Source organism: Neomonachus schauinslandi, chromosome 15 (assembly GCF_002201575.2).
Source record: "Neomonachus schauinslandi chromosome 15, ASM220157v2, whole genome shotgun sequence".
In the NCBI taxonomy this organism is placed as follows: Eukaryota; Metazoa; Chordata; class Mammalia; order Carnivora; family Phocidae; genus Neomonachus; species Neomonachus schauinslandi.
In genome coordinates, this window is record NC_058417.1 from 19,611,280 (window position 1) to 19,630,445 (window position 19,166).

Genomic DNA, 19,166 nt, shown 5'->3' on the forward strand with positions numbered 1-19,166 from the left:
TCTCCAACCGCCCCTCCCCACTCAGGCTTGCACTCTCTCTAAAAATAAATCTTTTTAAAAATAAATATACTTTAGGGGCGCCTGGGTGGTTCAGTCGTTAAGCATCTGCCTTCGGCTCAGGTCATGATCCCAGGGTCCTGGCATCGAGCCCTGCATCGGGCTCCCTGCTCTGGGGGAAGCCTACCTTTCCCTCTCCCACTCCCCCTGCTTGTGTTCCCTCTTTCACTGTGTCTCTCTCTGTCAAATAAATAAATAAAATCTTTAAGAAATAATAATAATAAACAAATAAACTTAGAAAAAACAAAAATTAAAAGGAAAACATCCATAAGACCAAGACACTAATTTTGGTCTCATTCAACCTTATTTCCTTGACCTGATGGGAGGCAGGAAATAATGTATTTAATATAGCCACATTATACAGAAAAATAATACAAAGAAAACTGAAGAAGATCTTGTGAAACCGCCCCTCCCAGTCTTAAAATTTGGGGATGTTTCATTTTCAACTTTAGAGCAAAGTAAATACTCTGGTCAGTAACCAGAGGATTGATCTAGAGGTGTCAATGATAGAAGCCAGCAGGCAGAGTTTTACACATTTTTATCTCCTTTGCATCACATTGGTCTAGAATTGACTTTTCAAGTTTACCCAGAGGTGAGCAGATTCAGGGTCAGACTCCTCGTGCTAATAAGACAAGAAACAAATAAAGCAACTTGCTAAGTTATTTATTTACAATAAGGATATAATTGCTCCGAAGATTACAACAGCTGGAAAATCAGGTCATAACCAGAGAGTTGTTTGGCAAACATGGATTCAGTCCAGAATACTTTGGTTATCTGGTCAGCCAAGGCTTCCTCTCCCCTCTCTCCAGCCTCTTCTCAGAAAGCTCCTAACTATATTGGGCACATACTGACAATTTTTTTCCTTTAGTTTCTTCACTCCCCTGTTTGTACACTTAAAGCTATTAACACATTCTTTAGAATCAACTGGCTATAAGTAAGTAAGTCTTAGTACCTCATTTTTGAATAGGGACTCATACAAAGAAATACTACTGTCCAATCAAAAATAATTAAGAGATAATTCTAATATACATTTTTAAAAGATTTTATTTTTCAGAGACAGAGAGCGAGCACAAACAGGGGGAAGGGCAGGCAGAGGGAGAAGCAGGCTCCCCACTGAGCAGGGAGCCCAGTGCGGGACTCCATCCCAAGACCCTGGAATCATGACCTGAGCCAAAGGCAGATGCTTAACCGACTTAGCCACCCAGGCACCCCAATTAAGAGATAATTCTTTTTTTTTTTAAAAGATTTTATTTATTTATTTGACAGAGAGAGACACAGCAAGAGAGGGAACACAAGCAGGGGAAGTGGGAGAGGGAGAAGCAGGCTTCCTACCAAGCAGGGAGCCTGATGCGGGGCTCCATCCCAGGATGCTGGGATGACCTGAGCCGAAGGCAGACGCTTAACGACTGAGCCACCCAGGCACCCCAACTAAGAGATAATTCTAATCTTGACTGTAACTTGTAACATTTTAATTAATGCCATATATTTTTAATTTTGAGAACTCAAATTTACAGAAATGTCAGACGTCAACAGAAAAATCGCAAATAAAATGCAAAAATTTTTTTCCCTCAATAAACCATTTGACAGTAAGTTGCCAGATTCCTTTAGTACATTCTTCTATGAACCCACAATGCACCATCAAAAACAGGAATTTAGGGGCACCTGGGTGACTCAGTCTTAAGTGTCGGGCTTTGGCTCAGGTCATGATCCCAGGGTCCTGGAATGAAGTCCTGCATCAGACTTCCTCCTCCACAGGGAGTCTGCTTCTCCCTCTGCATCCCCCCCCACCGCTTGTGCTCTTGTGCTCTCTCTCTCTCTCAAATAAATAAATAAATAAATAAATAAATAAATCTTAAAAAAAAAAAAGCCAGCTCATCTGATCATACCTATAGTAGGGACAGCACCCCACTAATGAGTTACCCATGCTGAAAACCTTCAATTAGCTTTAACAATTTTTAAAAACAGCTTTACTGAGTGTAACTTATTTGTAATAAACTGCCAAGTATACAGTTTGATGAACTTTTTCCTAAGTAGATACCTGTGGAACCAACACCAAGATACACATTTCCCTCACTTCCCAGAGTTTCCATATAATCCATCCCTCCTTCAACCCCTGAATTCAAGTAAGGACTGATCTGCTTTCTGTCTTTAGAGATTCATTTGCATTTTCTCTAATTTTAAATAAATTTAATCATACAATGTGTACTCTTTTTTTCATCTGGCTTATTTTACTCAGTATAAGGATTTTGAGATTCATCCATGTTTCATTTCTTTTTTATTGCTGAGTAGTATTCCATAATATGGATGTATCACAATGTGTCTATTCATTTGCCTTCTGATGGGCTGTTCGCAGTTTTTTACTATTACAAATAAAGCTGCTATGACCATTTGTGTACAGGTATACAATTCTTTATAATATAACTATACTGGGAAGCTGGGAAGAGAGAAAGCGTGGAGGGTGGTGTTATAAGAGAATGAAGTCCTTAACCAACATAAAAGGACATTAACGAATACTGTTTAAAATTGTTAAATGAAGAAATAGCTGTATAAGCATATTGCTCTATTTAAAAATAAGGAGATGGGCGCCTGGGTGGCTCAGTTGATTAAGCAGCTGGCTCTTGATTTCAGCTCTGGTCATGATGTCAGGGTCCTGGGATCAAGCCCCACATCACGCTCCACTCTCAGCGTGGAGTCTGCTCCAGTTTCTCTCTTTCATTCTGCCTCTCCCCCTGCTTATGCGTGAGCACTCTCTTTCTCTCTTTCTCAAATAAATAAATAAAAATCCTTTAGGGGTGCCTGGGTGGCTCAGTTGTTAAGCGTCTGCCTTCGGCTCAGGTCATGATCCCAGAGTCCTGGGATCGAGCCCCGCATCAGGCTCCCTGCTCAGTGGGAAGCCTGTTTCTCCCTCTCCTGCTCCCCCTGCTTGTGTTCCCTCTCTAGCTGTCTCTCTCTCTGTGTCAAATAAATAAATAAAATCTTAAAAAAATATATCCTTTAAAAAAATAAGATATTTATAGTGCTAGAAGAGTTTTGAAAGTGGCTGCCTCTGGGAAATTATACTAGGGTATGACATAGAAATCAGCTCTTTTTTGGGGCACCTGACTGGCTCAGTCAGTAGATCATGTGACTCTTTTTTTTCCCTTTTTTCAAAATTTATTTATTTGAGAGAGAGAGAGGTACAAGCAGGGGGAGTGGCAGGCAGAGAGAGAGAGGGAGAAGCAGGCTCCCTGCTGAGGAAGGAGCCCGATTCGGGGCTCGATCCCAGGACCCTGGGATCATGACCTGAGCTGAAGGCAGATGCTTAACCAACTGAGCCACCCAGGTGTCCCAAGATTGTGTAACTCTTGACCTCAGGGTGGTGAGTTCAAGCCCTACACTGAGCATAGAGCCTACTTAATTTTTTTTAAAAATTTATTTGTCAGAGAGAGAACACAAGCAGGGGGAATGGCAGGCAGAGGGAGAAGCAGGTCCCTGCTGAGCAAGGAGCCTGATTCGGGGCTTGATCCCAGGATTCTGGGATCATAACCCTAGCTGAAGGCAGACGCTTAACCAACTGAGCCACCCAGGCATCCCAAGCCTACTTAAAAAGAAAAAAAAGAAATAAGCTCTTTTTTTTTTTTTTAAGATTTATTGATTTATTTTAGGGAGAGAGAGAGCGAGCAAGCACAAACAGGGGAAGGGCAGAGGTAGAAGGAGAGGGTGAGAATCGCAAGCAGACTCCCCACTGAGTGTGGAGCTTGACGTGGGGCTCAATCTCACAACCCTAAGATCATGACCTGAGCTGAGATCATGTCGGATGCTTCACTGACTGAGCCACCCAGGTGCTCCAGCTCTTTTCTGATAGTAAGTTTTGTAATGCTCTTTGACATTTATTAACCAAATACAGGCATTACTTTGATAAATATAAAAGTTAATAACTTTTGAAAAGGGGTGGGGCACCTGGGTGGCTCAGTCAGTTAAGCCTTGATTTCGTCTCAGATCATGATCTCAAGAGTCCTGGGATTGAGACCCGTGGTGGGCTCCGCACCTGATCGGTATGGAGTCTGCTTATCCCTCTCCCTCTGCTCCTCCCCCCCCAAACCCCTTTTTTAAAAAGCAATCAATCAATCATTAAAAGTAGGGGTTAGCCAGATGGGGAAGATAATAAAAAACCCCATGGACACATCATAAATGCTAAATTGCTATACAAATATGAGAGCTCATTTAATTTAAAACTTATAAATGCCATGAACTTCTAAAGAAGAGTTGTGTAAAACACTAACTACATATTTAAAAATAAACTCAGTGCAAATGCTTAACAAACCAGTGCAGTTTAAATGCTTAGTAATTTTTTTTTAAAAGATTTTATTCATTTATTTGACAGAGAAACACAGCGAGAGGGAACACAAGCAGGGGGAGTGGGAGAGGGAGAAGCAGGCTTCCCGCCGAGCAGGGAGCCCAATGTGGGGCTCGATCCCAGAACCCTGGGATCACGACCTGAGCCGAATAAAAAGCACTAGAGATATAAACCCTGATAACCCAGCAATTCCAATTCTAGGTGTGTCTTCTGGAGAAACATTACACATGTTCAAGGAGATACAGAAAAGTGTGTTCACCTATTCACTGAAACAGAAAATTGGAGACAACATGAAGGAAATGAATAAATAAAATGTGCCTAGTTGGATGGAATGCTGAGGAATGAAAGGGAGTGAATCAGATTTATGTGTATCATGGATAGCTCTTGAAAACAATAATGAATGAAAAAAGGAGGAGGCTGGGTGATATTTACAGTGTTACCTTGGATACATACATGTATCCATAGAAAAGTATAAATGTTTGCAGTGCTACCCACCAAATAGGAAATAATGGCCACTCTTGGGGCCAAGAGGAAGACACTGAGTTTGGGGGTCAAAGTCAAGGGGACTTTCAGTTTTCTCTGTAATTTTCTCTTTTATTTCTCTGCCTTGTCTTCTTCCTCATCTGTCTCCTTGGGCAATGTTCTTAGTCTACCGTGAGTAATAATAATAATAATAACAATAATAATAAACCAGAACAACGGAACAATATATAGAAGACTGAGGTAGTGCAGTCTCCCTGAAAAACCTTATCCGGGGTTAATAATTTTAAAAGAAAAAATAATTACCTCCAGTTTCATCGGAGAAATTTGTACCCTTTATGCTGTCAAAACAACAGCAATACCATCTTTATGGTATAAAGATGGACACAATTACGTCAATAGTTCAAAAGAGTATGCATAACCCGACGTGACAAGGTGGCTTCCCTTATTATTTGATATATCCTTTTACTTGCCCTATTTTGCACTTAATACCATGCAGTCAAAACTATGCACTCAAAGTAAACATACTCTATATGTCACTGCAACTGATGTAAAAAAAAAAAGTCAAAGCTAAACCAATCCTCGAAAACAATGCAAATGACGTATGAGATTATCATCACTACAAACCAGCAAAATACTGGTACCCTGCGACAGCTGAGCACTCCAACCAGCTGCCCGCGAGGACGAAGTCCATGGGAAGAAACTCCTCTTTAGCTCAATTAAGGGTTAAAAGTCGCAATCTCGGATCCCGAAAGAGTGTATTTCGAGGTAGGACGCTTGCCAAAATAACATTCCGTCTGGGAGAAATGTAATCAATTACTTCCTTTCCTGTATTTTTCAAATTTCCAGTTTTGAAAAAGGGTTAGCCTGGGGCATCAAAAATCTAGGGTTTTAATTCTGCGACCAACGGGCTTTAGTCATGTTCTCATCCGTGAAACTGGGCGTGAGAAGTTCGAATCTCCAAAATTCCCGCTAGTTTGAAATCCCACGGTGAGACCAATCCCGCCTCCTGCAGTTTCGCCCGAGAAGTATTTTGACCCTCTCTGTTCACCGTCCGCGCAGCCTCCCGAAGCAATCGTAAGCTCCGCCCCCTGCGCTCCGGACGGCGCGAAAACCCAATTGACAAGAACTCTCTCCGAAGCCCGCGGGTCCGATCTGCGTTGGGCCCGCTTTCCCAGCCGGGGTCACAGTCCCCGGCGCTCAGCCTGGGACGCCCGCGTCGGGAGCACCCCGCGCTCGCCGGCCGCGTCCCAGAGTCCTCGCTGCCCGCGCTTTCTTACCGCCTCTTCCCGCGTCCGACTCGGCTGAGCTGGGCCCAGCCTCCGCGACCGTTCCGTCCCGGTGGGCGCGGGGGAGGCGGAGACGGACCCCGCGGCCCAGCTGCTCCCTCGGCGGGAGCCGGCCGCCTCCATGGCCTCCAGGCTGGCGGGGCTCGGCCGCACAACGCCCTAGGAGCCGGCATTCCGGGAAGCTGGGAGCATGGTGGGGGTCCTGGCCATGGCGGCGGCAGCTGCTCCCCCTCCGGTGAAGGACTACGAGATTGAGGTGAGCTAGTGTATCTCTGTACGAGGTGGGTAAAAGGTAATTCCGACTTTGGCTCTAGGAAGGGAAAGGAGAGACCTGCTGAGGCCCCGCAGTTGTGACATTGTGTGCAACAATTGCTGGAATGTGTCGCTTCCTAACGTCGTGATAGGTATTAACAAACATTGAGATTGTGAGATGTTTGCGGGCCAGGAAAGTCAGGATTGAAAAGATACCTCGACCAGTTCCCAGATACTGAAATGTTGGTGGAACCTGATGTTTTGGACTTGTGAAGTGTCACAGAGGATCCCAGGATCAAGTGTGGGTTCATAGTAAGGAATCAGAACTTTAGCTTGAAAAGACTCTTTAAGTTCAACTAGTCTGTCCACCTACCTGTTCTAGGACTACCGCTTAGATTGTCACTACAGGAGTCAAACAAAGTAATTTTATTTAAAAAGCCAGTTTCTCGGGGCGCCTGGGTGGCTCAGTCGTTAAGCGTCTGCCTTCGGCTCAGGTCATGATCCCAGGGATCGAGCCCCACATCAGGCTTCCTCCTCGGCGGGAAGCCTGCTCCTCTCTCTCCCAGTCCCCCTGCTTGTGTTCCTGCTCTCGCTGTCTCTCTCTCTCTGTCAAATAAATAAATAAAATCTTAAAAAAAAAAATCAGTTTCTCATGGCTCTAGAGCTTAAGATACTGCAGTTAGTAGTCCCGGCATGGAATGCTGTTATTCTTATGTATTCACCAAGTTTCAGTGAAATGCATTGAGCAGTCGTTACAAAGATACTTTAATGCCATGAACTAATGGAGTAGCATCTCAAAGTGATGGTTGCTACATTTTTACACCTTTTCATCTCAAGCTAGCATTCTAACTGAAATACACATACTCGTGTCCTTGAAGTGAGCCAAAATGTACCTTCACTTATTTAACTAGGACTCTTTCTTATTTTTTAGAATTGAATAACTTTTGTCTACTTGCTAATAGTTGTTATGCTGATATTTGTTTGCTAAATCAAGGCAGTTGCTCAGCTTTCTTGGGTGTGAAGAAGGACTTGGTACTTGAATTAGACAGTTCTTGATTTTTGTATGGTCAGTTTATCAAGCTTTACCTTAGAGTTTCTGCTTTTGGTGCCCTGCTTACCTTATTTCATAGTAATGATACTTTCCTTTTAGTATTCCAAGGGTAAGGGCCTTGTATACATTATTTTGCTTAATATCAACCCTGTGCTGAGGTATCATTATCTGTATCCATTCGGATGACGGAAGAAGGTAAAAAAAATAAAGTGGGGTGCCTGGGTGGCTCAGTCTGTTAGGTGTCTGTCCTCAGCTCAGGTCATGATCCTGGGGTCCTGGGATAGAGCCCCACATCGGGCTCCCTGCTCAGTGGGGAGCCTGCTTCTCCCTCTGCCTCTACTTCTCCCTGCACCCTCCCCCCCCACTCATGTTCTCTCTCTGTCTCTCTCAAATAAAATCTTTTTAAAAAAAGTAATTAAAAGTAAGTTAAATTAAGTTAGAAAAAGTAAATTAGAAGGGTGCCTGGATGGCTCAGTCGGTTAAGCATCTGCCTTCGGCTCAGGTCGTGATCTCAGGGTCCCGGGATCAGGCCCCACATCGGGCTCCCTGCTCAGAGGAGAGCCTGCTTCTCCCTCTCCCTCTGCCTGCTGCTCCTCCTGCTTATACTTTCTCTTTCCGTCAAATAAATAAATAAAATCTTTAAAAATAAAAGAAAAAGTAAATTAGAAATTTAAAAGTGGGCACCTGGGTGGCTCAGTTGGTTAAGCATCCAACTCTTGATCTCAGCTCAGGTCTTTTTTTTTTTTTTTAAAGATTTTATTTATTTATTCATGAGAGACAGAGAGAGAGACAGAGGCAGAGGGAGAAGCAGGCTCCCCGCGGAGCAGGGAGCCCAATGCGGGACTCGATCCCAGGACCCTGGGATCATGACCTGAGCCGAAGACAGACGCTTAACCGACTGAGCCACCCAGGCGTCCCATCAGCTCAGGTCTTGATCTCAGGGTTGTGAGTTTAAGCCCTGCATTGGGCTCTGCACTGTGGAACCTACTTTAAAAAAAATTTTTTTTAAAGTTAAAAGTAATATGCTTAGGGTCCCATACTAGTAGATGTCAGAGCCAGCACTTGAACTTAGATCTGCCTGACTCCAGAGCCGGGTAGTATCATGCTTTTGATACCATCTCAGGGTAATGATAATACTAACAGCTCATTAGCATTTTCTTCTAATGCTTTTACCATTTCATTTTAACATATAAAATTTTAATCTGTAATTTATTTTGCCTCATATTTATCCAACTGGTTAGAAATTTGTCCCAATACCATTTATTAATTACTTATTGGCTCACTAACTTGAATGCTACTGTTCTCATATACCAAGTTCTTAAATATTTACTTATTTCTTTTTCTGGTTTTCTAATCCATTCCATTACATCGGCTACCTTATTCATGTATCAGTACTATGCCTTTTTTTTTTTTAAGTAATCTCTGCACCCAGTGTGGGGCTCAAACAACCCCAAGATCAAGAGTCGCAAGCTCCACTGACTGAGCCAGCCAGGTGCCCCCAGTACTTTGTTTTTTTGTTTTTTTAAAAATATATTTTATATATATTTTAATATTTTATTGTCATGTTAATCACCATACATTACATCATTAGTTTTTGATGTAGTGTTCCATGATTCATTGTTTGTGCATAACACCCAGTGCTCCATGCAGAACGTGCCCTCGTTAATACCCATCACCAGGCTAACCCATCCTCCCACCCCCTCCCCTCTAGAACCCTCAGTTTGTCTTTCAGAGTCCATCGTCTCTCATGGTTCGTCTCCCCCTCCGATTTACCCCCTCATTCTTCCCCTCCTGCTATCTTCTTTTTTTTCCCCCCAGTACTTTGTTTTTAATGATGATGGCTTTGTGATCCTTTTAATTTTCCAGAAGTATATTTCCCCCATTCATTACTTATCTTTTTTTTGTGAGATTTTATTTTTAAGTAATCTCTACACTCAACTTGGGGCTGGAACCCACAACCCTGAGATCAAGAGTCGCATGCTTTACTGACTGAGCCAACCAGACACCCCTCATTACTTACCTTTTTCTAAAAATTTCCTTTTCATTCTGGAAAGTTTATTTTAACAAATGAACCGAGGGAAGTTAAAATGAAAGAAAAGAGGGCGCCTGGGTGGCTCAGTTGGTTGGGCGACTGCCTTCGGCTCAGGTCGTGATCCTGGAGTCCCGGGATCGAGTCCCGCATCGGGCTCCTTGCTCGGCAGGGGGTCTGCTTCTCCCTCTGACCCTCCCCCTTCTCATGTGCTCTCCCTCATTCTCTCTCTCAAATAAATAAATAAAATCTTTAAAAAAAAAATGAAAGAAAAGACTGATGGAGCTTTTTGTAGCTAATAATTTTTTTCTATTATGTAAGTTACTAATTTATCACCAACAGAAATACAACTTTACAGTATTATATATATTTATAGTCAACTTGATATGTGAGGGTAATAATATAGGAGGCAGGCAGTAACTTTTAATAACAAAACACTGGAAAGTTTTGTTTTTTTTAATTTGTGGTAAGTGTCCTTCACCATAATTTTTACTTGATTAGTAAATTTGAGGATCATAGGTTTGTTCACTATGTGTCTGTTTCTTAGAAATAAAACGATTTTTTTTAAAGATTTATTTGTTTATTTTAGAGAGAAGGAGAGAGTTCAGGATGGGGAAGGACTGAAGGAGAGGGAGAGAGAGAATCTCTTTGCTTTTTTAAAAAGGCAGAAAAGCACAGAGCCCAACGACCAGGGGCTTGATCCCATGACCCTGAAATCATGACCTTGAGCTGAAATCAAGAGATGGATGCTTAACTGACTGAGCCACCCCCAAGAATAATTTGTTTTTAACTAAAAAAGGAAAAAGGGAATGGAATTAATATTTGTGGAGTCCCCACCATGCATTTGACTTCACATATTTTTGTGCAATGTGTTTGTTACAAATTTTGTGGGGTGGGTGGTACTATTCAATGGTTATAGAGTAAACAGAGGCCAACAGAAATGAACATGATTTGTACATAAGTATAGTGGCCTTGAAACTTTATTTAAGTATATATAAAGTAAAATACACAAATTATAAGTGTATGGCCTGATGTGATGTTGAGATTTGAATGTAGATTTAATTTTAAAGCTCTTTCTTCAGGGCGCCTGGGTGGCTTAGTCGGTTAAGTGTCTGCCTTTGGCTCAGGTCATGATCCCAGGGTCCTGGGATGGAGCCCCTTGTTGGGCTTCTTGCTCAGCGGGGGGCCTGTTTCTCTGCCTGCCGTTCCCACTGCTTGTGCTCTCTCTCTCTGACAAATTTTTTTAAAAAGCTCTTTTTTCTAATATATCAGGTTCATTACCTAAGGGAGCCTTCCTTTTTTTATCCAGGTAAAATATTAGATCTGTGTTTATAATTTATATTTTGGATTATTTTATTTGAAATAACTGCTTTTTTTTTCTCTTAAATTGATAGGCATGCAAAAAGCGAAGGAAAGATGATGACAGATCTTCCTGCAAAACGATTACAAAATATTTATCACCAATAGGGAAGACTGGAGACAGTGTTTTCTCTTCACCAAAATCCAGTAATATTCTGGATTATTTTAGAAAGACTTCCCCCACAAATGAGAAGACACAGTCAGCAAAAGAGTGCAAGATAAAGTCATCTGTACCATTGCCTGCTGACAGTGGCAAAGACTGTAAAACACCTTTGGAAGTGTTCTCAAATCTAGAGTTTAAGAAGAGAGGAAAGAGAGTTAATTTATCTCATCGACTAAATAGTGTTAAAACTGAAAATGAATCTCCAATTAAAATTAGTAGTGATAGCAAAGAAGACACTAGTCTAAATAATGATTTTGTAGAAAGTAGTACTTCTGTTTTACTCTGCAAGAATCATGTGGAGGTACTTGCAGAAAGTATTCAAGATAAAAAACACTCAAGCACTATGACCTCCATAAAAAGCTCTAAGAAAGTGAATCCTAAACAAAGGATCACAAAAAATGATTGCAAAAAAATGAGAAAAAGGAAGCACAGGGATATAATAGATCTATCTGAAAGCATACCATTGGCTGAGGAGCTAAATCTCCATCAAAAAGATGGTAAAGATAAGGAACAGATAACCCCTTCCCTAACTAATGAGATCGAGAGTACTGCAAATGACTCCAGAGGTGGTATAACTAAAACAGCCCACTTAAATGATAGTACAATTACTGTCTCCTATGAGGAATTTTTAAAAAGTCACAAGGAAAATAAAGCAGAACACATACCAGACTCTACAATGTCTATTTGTATTCCCTCTGAAACTGTTGAAGATATGGTCAAAAGTGGTTGTATAAGTGACCCAGGAACCTGTGAAATTTCCCAACATGTACGCTATAAGACAGTTACTGTTCTTGCACAAGTTCACCCTATTCCCCCCAGAAAGACAAGGAAAATACCCTCCATTTTCTTGAAACAGAAGCAGTTGGAAATGGAAAATAGTTTGTCTGATCCTGAGAATGAGCAGACTGTTCAGAAAAGAAAATCTAACGTTGTCATACAGGAGGAAGAGTTAGAATTGGCAGTGCTGGAAGCTGGAAATGCTGAGGCTGTGAAACCGAAATGCACCCTAGAAGAAAGACAACAGTTTATGAAAGCATTTAGGCAGCCGGCATCTGATGCACTTAAAAATGGAGTCAGAAAGTCTTCTGAGAAGCAGAAAGAGCTCAATGAAAAATCTTTAAACGAGGAAGGAAGACACAATAATTCTAAAAAAATCACGGAAAATCCTAACATTCAGGTGGTTTCAAATGATGGCAGTTCACCATCACACACTGAGAAAGGAAGTTTTCCTAACGAGAAAAGTAAAAAGCTGAAGAAGAAGGATAAGAAAATGTTAGGTACTGGTACTACCCCAGGTGAAAATAGACAGGGAAATATTCAAAAGAAAGCAGCAACTTTTTCCTTTAGAGATAAACAGAATCCAAATAGACTTAGAATGAGTTTAAGACAAAAGAAAACAGAAGTTTTCAAAAACAGCGCATTATTTAATAGTGAAAGTCTTATTTGTAAAGATTTAGTAAATGATGACCCTGTAAAGATTTCGTCTCCGTGTAACAAGAAGTCTTCAAGAAAAACCAGCATACCAGTTAAGGATAAGGTTATACATTCTAAAGCTGAAACTGAAGACAGTTTGGTAAATGTTTCCACACCCAAGCCAACCAGAAGATCTGTAAGAATCAGCAGCACACCTACTACAATAGTCCTTAGCAGTACCGATTCTGAAGATGGCAGTCCAGCAAAGGCTTCCACTCCAAAAGCAGCCAACTTACTAGAAAAGCATAGTTTATATACAGCAGAATTAATAACAGTACCTTCTGACTCAGAGAGCCCTATTAGGTAAAGTTTTGTTTTTGTTCTGAAGCTCTGAGTATTCTGCATATATTATTAGCTGGGAAGGAAAATACTTCAAGGATTGGAGAGTGTTATTTTTTCTACAACACAGCTGATTTATAAGAAAACAGTTTCAAAAATGCTGTTTATTTTCCACATTTAATTTAAAGCCAGGCATAATTTTAGAAGAATTCTAGAAGTATTTTAGATGAGTTCAAACTCTTATCACGGTTATTAATTCCCTGGAGAAATATTTTTCAAATAGAATTTTAGGGGCACTTGGGTGGCTCAGTGGGTTAGCCTCTGCCTTCGGCTCTGGTCGTGATCCCAGGGTCCTGGGATCAAGCCCCACGTTGGGCTTCCCACTTGGCGGGGAGTCTGCTTCTCCCTCTTCCTCTGCCGTTCCCCCTACTTGTGCTCTCTTTCTCTGTCAAATAAATAAAATCTTAAAAAATATATATATATATGAATTCTGTGCATCTAACAAACTTGAGATTAAAAATAAGTAAGAGTTTTATTTCTTGGGTAAACGGAGCCATATATTTGAGGTATATACTTGCATGCTGGTTTTGGCCAATGGAAGAGTGATCTTAGGAGGTAATTTTCTGTAAAGCTTATGATTTCTAAAAGGAAACATTTTATATTTTCTGAGAGTTTAGCTTTGAGTTTGGCTTACTTTGGATCAGTAGTTTGAATCTAACTGGAGTATTTTTTTTTTTAAGAACTGTCCAGAAGTTGGAGCCCTAGTTGGTTCTTTTCTATATTTAATTGAAATTCTTACACATAATCATGGAAATGCTTCTGAATGTCTTTTTTTTTTTTTTCCAGAATGAAATTCACCAGAATTAGTACTCCTAAGAAATCCAAGAAAAAATCTAAGAAAAGATGTGAGAAATCTGAAGCAACTGATGGAGATTTTACTTCTCAGACTAGAAAGGTAATTGAAATATTAGGGGATTGTGTAAGTGGTATTCTGTTTCCTAAAATAGCAACTACTTTTAGAAGTAGTATGCCAAAAGAAGATACACATATTTTATAGATTGGTTATGTTAACTACAGCCATATACGTTACTCACTATTATTCTATTCCTCTGATTAGTTTATTGATCAGTCAACATATCTTACGGTGAGATGGAAGCAATTAATAAGGACAGTATAATTTACTTAGAAAAAGTTTTCTTGGGGATGCCTGGGTGGCTCAATCAGTTAAGTGTTCAACCCTTGGTTTCAGCTCAGGTCGTGATCTCAGCATTGTGAGATTGAGCCCTGTGTCAGGCTCCACACTCAGCCCTGAGTCCGCTTGTCCCTCTCCCTTTGCACCTCCCCATGTTTGCATGTATGCGTGCTCTCTCTCTCTAAAATAAATAAACAAAATCTTTAAAAGAGGAAAAAAAGGTTTTTTGGTAAGAGTTACATTCTAATCATTTTCCTTAAGGCTGCTTATAGGTCATGATTGAATTTTTGGTTTATTTCTATAGATCAGAGGCTAAAAAGGGGAGTCTGTAACTCTGGTACAGGTCTAAAAACCCTGGTACTGTTGACATTTTGGGCTGGATAATTCTTTGTTATAGGGGACTGATTGTGCATTGTAGGATGTTCAGCAATAACCTGGGCCTCTACCCATGGAAATGCCAGTAGCTCTCCAGCTCCCCTGGTTATGATAACCAAAAATGTCTCCACACATAACAAATATCCCTGGGAGGGAAAGAAATCCACCCTCTCACCCTGCCCTATTGAAAACCACTACCCTAAAGGGAGAGGTAGGATGATATGTAAGAATAATTTAGCTGCTTTTACAAACTAATCTGCTTTTCTCCACTGTGAGAGAATTGAATCCTCTCCAGGGTGAGTAGGTACACGTATGTGTATGTTGAAAAGCCCCCAATGTGACTGTGACATAATCCTTGGGTGAATACCACTGCGACAGAAGATTGGTGTCTCTTTTTTTGTTATTTAACAGCTATCATGTTTTTTGACTGTGTATCACATTCCAGGCACTATGCTTAATACTTACCATTAATCTCATAATTATTTAACCCTGTTTTGAAGGAACAGTGGAGCCAAAGGAGGTGAGAACATTTTTAAGAGTAGTTGAAGTGGTGTACAGTGGGATCCAAGCTGCGTGGGGTGGAGTAGAGGCTGGTAAACAGGGAGAAAGTAAAGAGTGCTATCAAGAGAGGTTTCTGATGTAGTCAGGAGTAATCAAGTAAGGCTGGGAGGATAGGTGACTAGGTCAGAAAGTAGGGTGTTGAAAATGACTAAATTTTCAAGGTGATAGGATTATGGTTGGTTTTAGTTTTCTTTATTTTTCTGTGTTTTTTTTTTTTTTTAAAGATTTTTATTTATTTATTTGAGAGAGAAAGAATGAGATAGAGAGAGCATGAGAGGGAGGAGGGTCAGAGGGAGAAGCAGACTCCCTGCCGAGCAGGGAGCCCGATGCGGGACTCGATCCCAGGACTCCAGGATCATGACCTGAGCCGAAGGCAGTCGCTTAACCGACTGAGCCACCCAGGCACCCTGTTTTGCTTTTTTATAAACATGAACTTTTAAAAATTTTTATCAGAAAAAAATAACCGGGGTGCCTGGGTGGCTCAGTCAGTTAAGCGTCCAACTCTTGGTTTTAGCTCAGGTCATGATCTTAGGGTTGAGAGATTAAGCCCTGGGTAGGGCTCTGTGCTAAACATGAAGTCTGCTTGAAATTCTCTCTCCCTCTCCCCCCCCCCCCCGCCACTTACTTGCGCGCTCTCTCGAATAAATAAATAAAATCTTTTTAAAAAAACAACTATTAGAAAAAAAGTTTTCAAGTAATAGCAGAATTACTTGCCAAAATGTGTATGTGTATGGTTTTTTCCCACACCTTCACTAAAACATCTTTTTGTGTAACAGTTTCTTTCAATAATTGAGTTGTTAATTTAAATTTAGGTCAATTAATTTGTAAGAATTTATAAGATTTGATCAGCCTGCCAAAAATTTTGCTAGCAGAACAACAAATCTATTGCTCTACTGTACAGAAGCAAATCTTTATGTTTTCCCAACCCTTTTACATATATTTTGGATATCCATGCCTATGCTTTTTAGTACTTTTTAAAAAACAGCAAACATTGATTAAAAAAACCAGAAATGCATAAAATTAAAAGTGAAAACTTTTCATCTTCTACTCTCTAGAGGTAACCCACTTTATTTTTTTTAAAGATTTTATTTATATATTTGAGAGAGAGTGAGCGAGCTTGAGCAGGAGTAAGGGCAGAGGGAGAGGGACAAGCAGACTGAGCTGAATGCAGAGCCTGACTTGGGCTCTATCTCGACCCTGAGATCATGACCTGAGCTGAAATTAAGAGTCAGACGCTTAACCTACTGAGCCACCCAGGTGCCCCTGGATTTTTTTTTTTTTTTAAGGTTTTATTTATTTATTTGAGAGAAAAAGAGAGCACAGAGGGAGAGGGAGAAGCAGACCCCTGCTGAGCAGGGAGCCCGATGCAGGGCTTGATCCCAGCACCCTGGGATCATGACCCGAGCCGAAGGCAGACACTTAACCGACTAAGCCACCCACGCGCCCCTGGTGCTCCTGGATGTTTTTAATCTGAACATATAAGCCTATAGAATTCAGAATATGGAAAGCACATTGTCTGGAAGATAATATTTAAATGTGCAAGATCACTTAGTACATCAATGGCAAAGTCAGGCCTAAAGGCCAGACTTTATTCTTACCTAGTGCTCTTTTCCATTATTAGTACCTTTTCAGCCTCTCTCCAATGGATTCATCTTAAACGTGACTAAAATCAAAGAACAGATGCCATGAAGGTGGTGGTGGGGAAATAACCAACAATTCTTTCTAATCCATGTGGACATCTAATATAGACATCTCTCTTGGTGTTTTTCACAAATGTAATTATATTTATCTGAATAAATTTCCAGTTAGAAATAAAGGCAAACCAAGGATAACTAGACACATTGTAATTTAATTTCCTTGCTAAGATTTGAGTAACTGTTTCTTTGTCTTTTATTTAACATGATTTGTGATTATAGTCTTCTCTTATATATATTTTTTAATGGACTTTATTTTCTTTAGATTGATTTTTTTTTTTTTTTAATTTGACAGAGAGAGACACAGCGAGAGAGGGAACACAAGCAGGGGGAGTGGGAGAGGGAGAAGCAAGCCTCCTGTGGAGTAGGGAACCCAATGCGGGGCTCAATCCCAGGACCCTGGGATCGAGACCCGCATCAGGCTCCCTGTTTGGTAGGAAGCCTGCTTCTCCCTCTCCCACTCCCCCTGCTTGTGTTCCCTCTCTCACTGTGTCTCTCTCTCTCTCTCTCTCTCAGCAAATAAATAAATAAAATCTTTAAAAAAAAAAAAGAACAGTTTGAGCTTCACAGCAAAACTGAGTGGAAGATACCAAGATTTCCCATATACCTCCTGCCCCCACACTGCGTAGCCTCCCACATTATCAATACCAGAGTAGTACATTTGTTACAATTGATAAACCTGCATTGTCAGATCATTATCACCCAGAGTCTGTAGTTTACATTAGGGTTCACTCTTGGTCTTGTATATTCTGTGGGTTTAGATGTATCATGGCATGTATTCACCATTAGAGTATCATCCATATAGTATGATATCACTGACTTAAACATGCTCTATGCTGTACCTGTTCATCCCTTCCTCCCCACTTAACTCCTGGCAACCACTGACCTTTTTTACTGTCTCCAAGGTTTTGCCTTTTCTAATTTTTTTTATTATTAAATATGAAATGTTTGCCACTGACCTAAATTAATATTTCATATTTTTTTGTTTAGGCAAGCAGTGCTTCCAAAAATGTATCTAAAGCAAAACAATTGATTGAAAAAGCAAAAGCTTTACACATTAGTAGGTCAAAAGCTACTGAAGAAATAGTGACACCCTTGAGACGTTCATCTAGACATCAGACACTTCCTGAAAGGAAGCAATCGTCAGAAACAGAAGTAAGTATTAGAAATATTTATTGGTATGAGTTCTGTCCTATTCTGCTGCTTGGAGTGGGAGAAGGAAACCATTATAAAGTTATAAGGTAGAATTGTAAGATACCCTTGAGGTGGTAGAAAGAATAATATTTTCAGTTCTGTTTTAGAAGCTTTTGGTTCTTTTGCCTGTAGAATAATAAAGTCTGAATCCTTATTAAGTCATTCGAGATCCTTTATAGGCTGAATTAGCTCTTCCCTTTCCTCAAAACAACCACCTTCCTCATACACTATTTGCTCTAGTCACACTAAATTATTTATTTCTCCCCAAATGGTGCAATTTTTACTTTTTCCACTTTGTAGTCTCAGCTTGAAATGCATATTCCAAGTACTCTCTTTTACCTGAGGAATTCCTACTCAAACATTAAGTCCTGCTAAATACTAACACTTCCTCTTTTTTAAAAACCAGCTTTATTATAGAGATATAAGTCACATACCATACAATTCACTATTTCAAGTGTACAATTCATTGGCTTTTAATATAGTCACAGAGTTGTGCATCCATCACCACAATTTTAGAACATTTCATTACCTCAAAAAGAACCCCCATTCCCCTTAGCTGTCACTTCCTAATCTCTCCTCCCCCAGCCGCAGCCAACCACTAATCTACTTCCTGTCTCTATAGATTTGCCTATTCTGAACATTTCATATAAATGGTATCATACATACAAGATACAGTCCTTTGTGTCTGGCTTCACTCATCATAATGTTCTCAAGGTTCATCCATGTGGTAGCATCAATATTTCATTTCTTTTTATTGCCAAATACCCCATTGTATGGATATATATCACATTTTATTTACCTATTACCTATTGATGGACATTTAGGTTGTTTCTGCTTTTTGGCTATTAGGAATAATGCCTCCACTTGAAAGCTTTACTGATGCCTTCAAGGCAAGTAGACTTACATGGTTTTTTGTATTTTGGTCAATACTGCTCTCACCATACTGTTTCAGAACTACCTACTTATAGACTAGCTCTCCTTCTGTCCCCTAAGCCCTGGTGTAATCTTGAAGCCAACTCTTGTTTCATCTGTCTGTGTACTCTCAGTGCCTGCTGTATTGCCTGACATAGAATAGATGCTCAGTAAATGTATGCTGACCACATGGAAACGGATCAGACTTCATCTAATACATTTATAGGATGTATAGCTTTCAAAGAGTATAGCTAAAATTTTTATAGTTTGGTCATATTGATTCTTTTGTCTGGAATAAAGTCTGTTGGTTGCTTCTTTAAAAAAGAAGACCCATGGTCATAATAAATCCACTCTTTGATATGTGAACTTGTATGATGTAGTGTAGGCTATTGTCACTATATGTTTTCTGTATTAGTCAGGTGGTGTCTGATGGAGAGAGGTATGGAGCTCCTAATGTCATTATCTTACCT

The 19,166-nt window shown here is 40.3% G+C and overlaps 1 protein-coding gene across 1 annotated transcript in view; it reads left to right on the forward strand.

Annotated features, from left to right (window-relative positions):
- The first annotated feature begins 6,352 nt into the window (after nt 1-6,352).
- The window catches only part of ATAD5 (ATPase family AAA domain containing 5), a 45,747-nt gene continuing 32,933 nt past the window's right edge, over nt 6,353-19,166 (forward strand). The window contains 4 exon segments of the mRNA XM_021704249.1: nt 6,353-6,418; nt 10,889-12,792; nt 13,615-13,723; nt 17,581-17,745. Coding sequence (XP_021559924.1) covers nt 6,353-6,418; nt 10,889-12,792; nt 13,615-13,723; nt 17,581-17,745 — 2,244 coding nt within the window.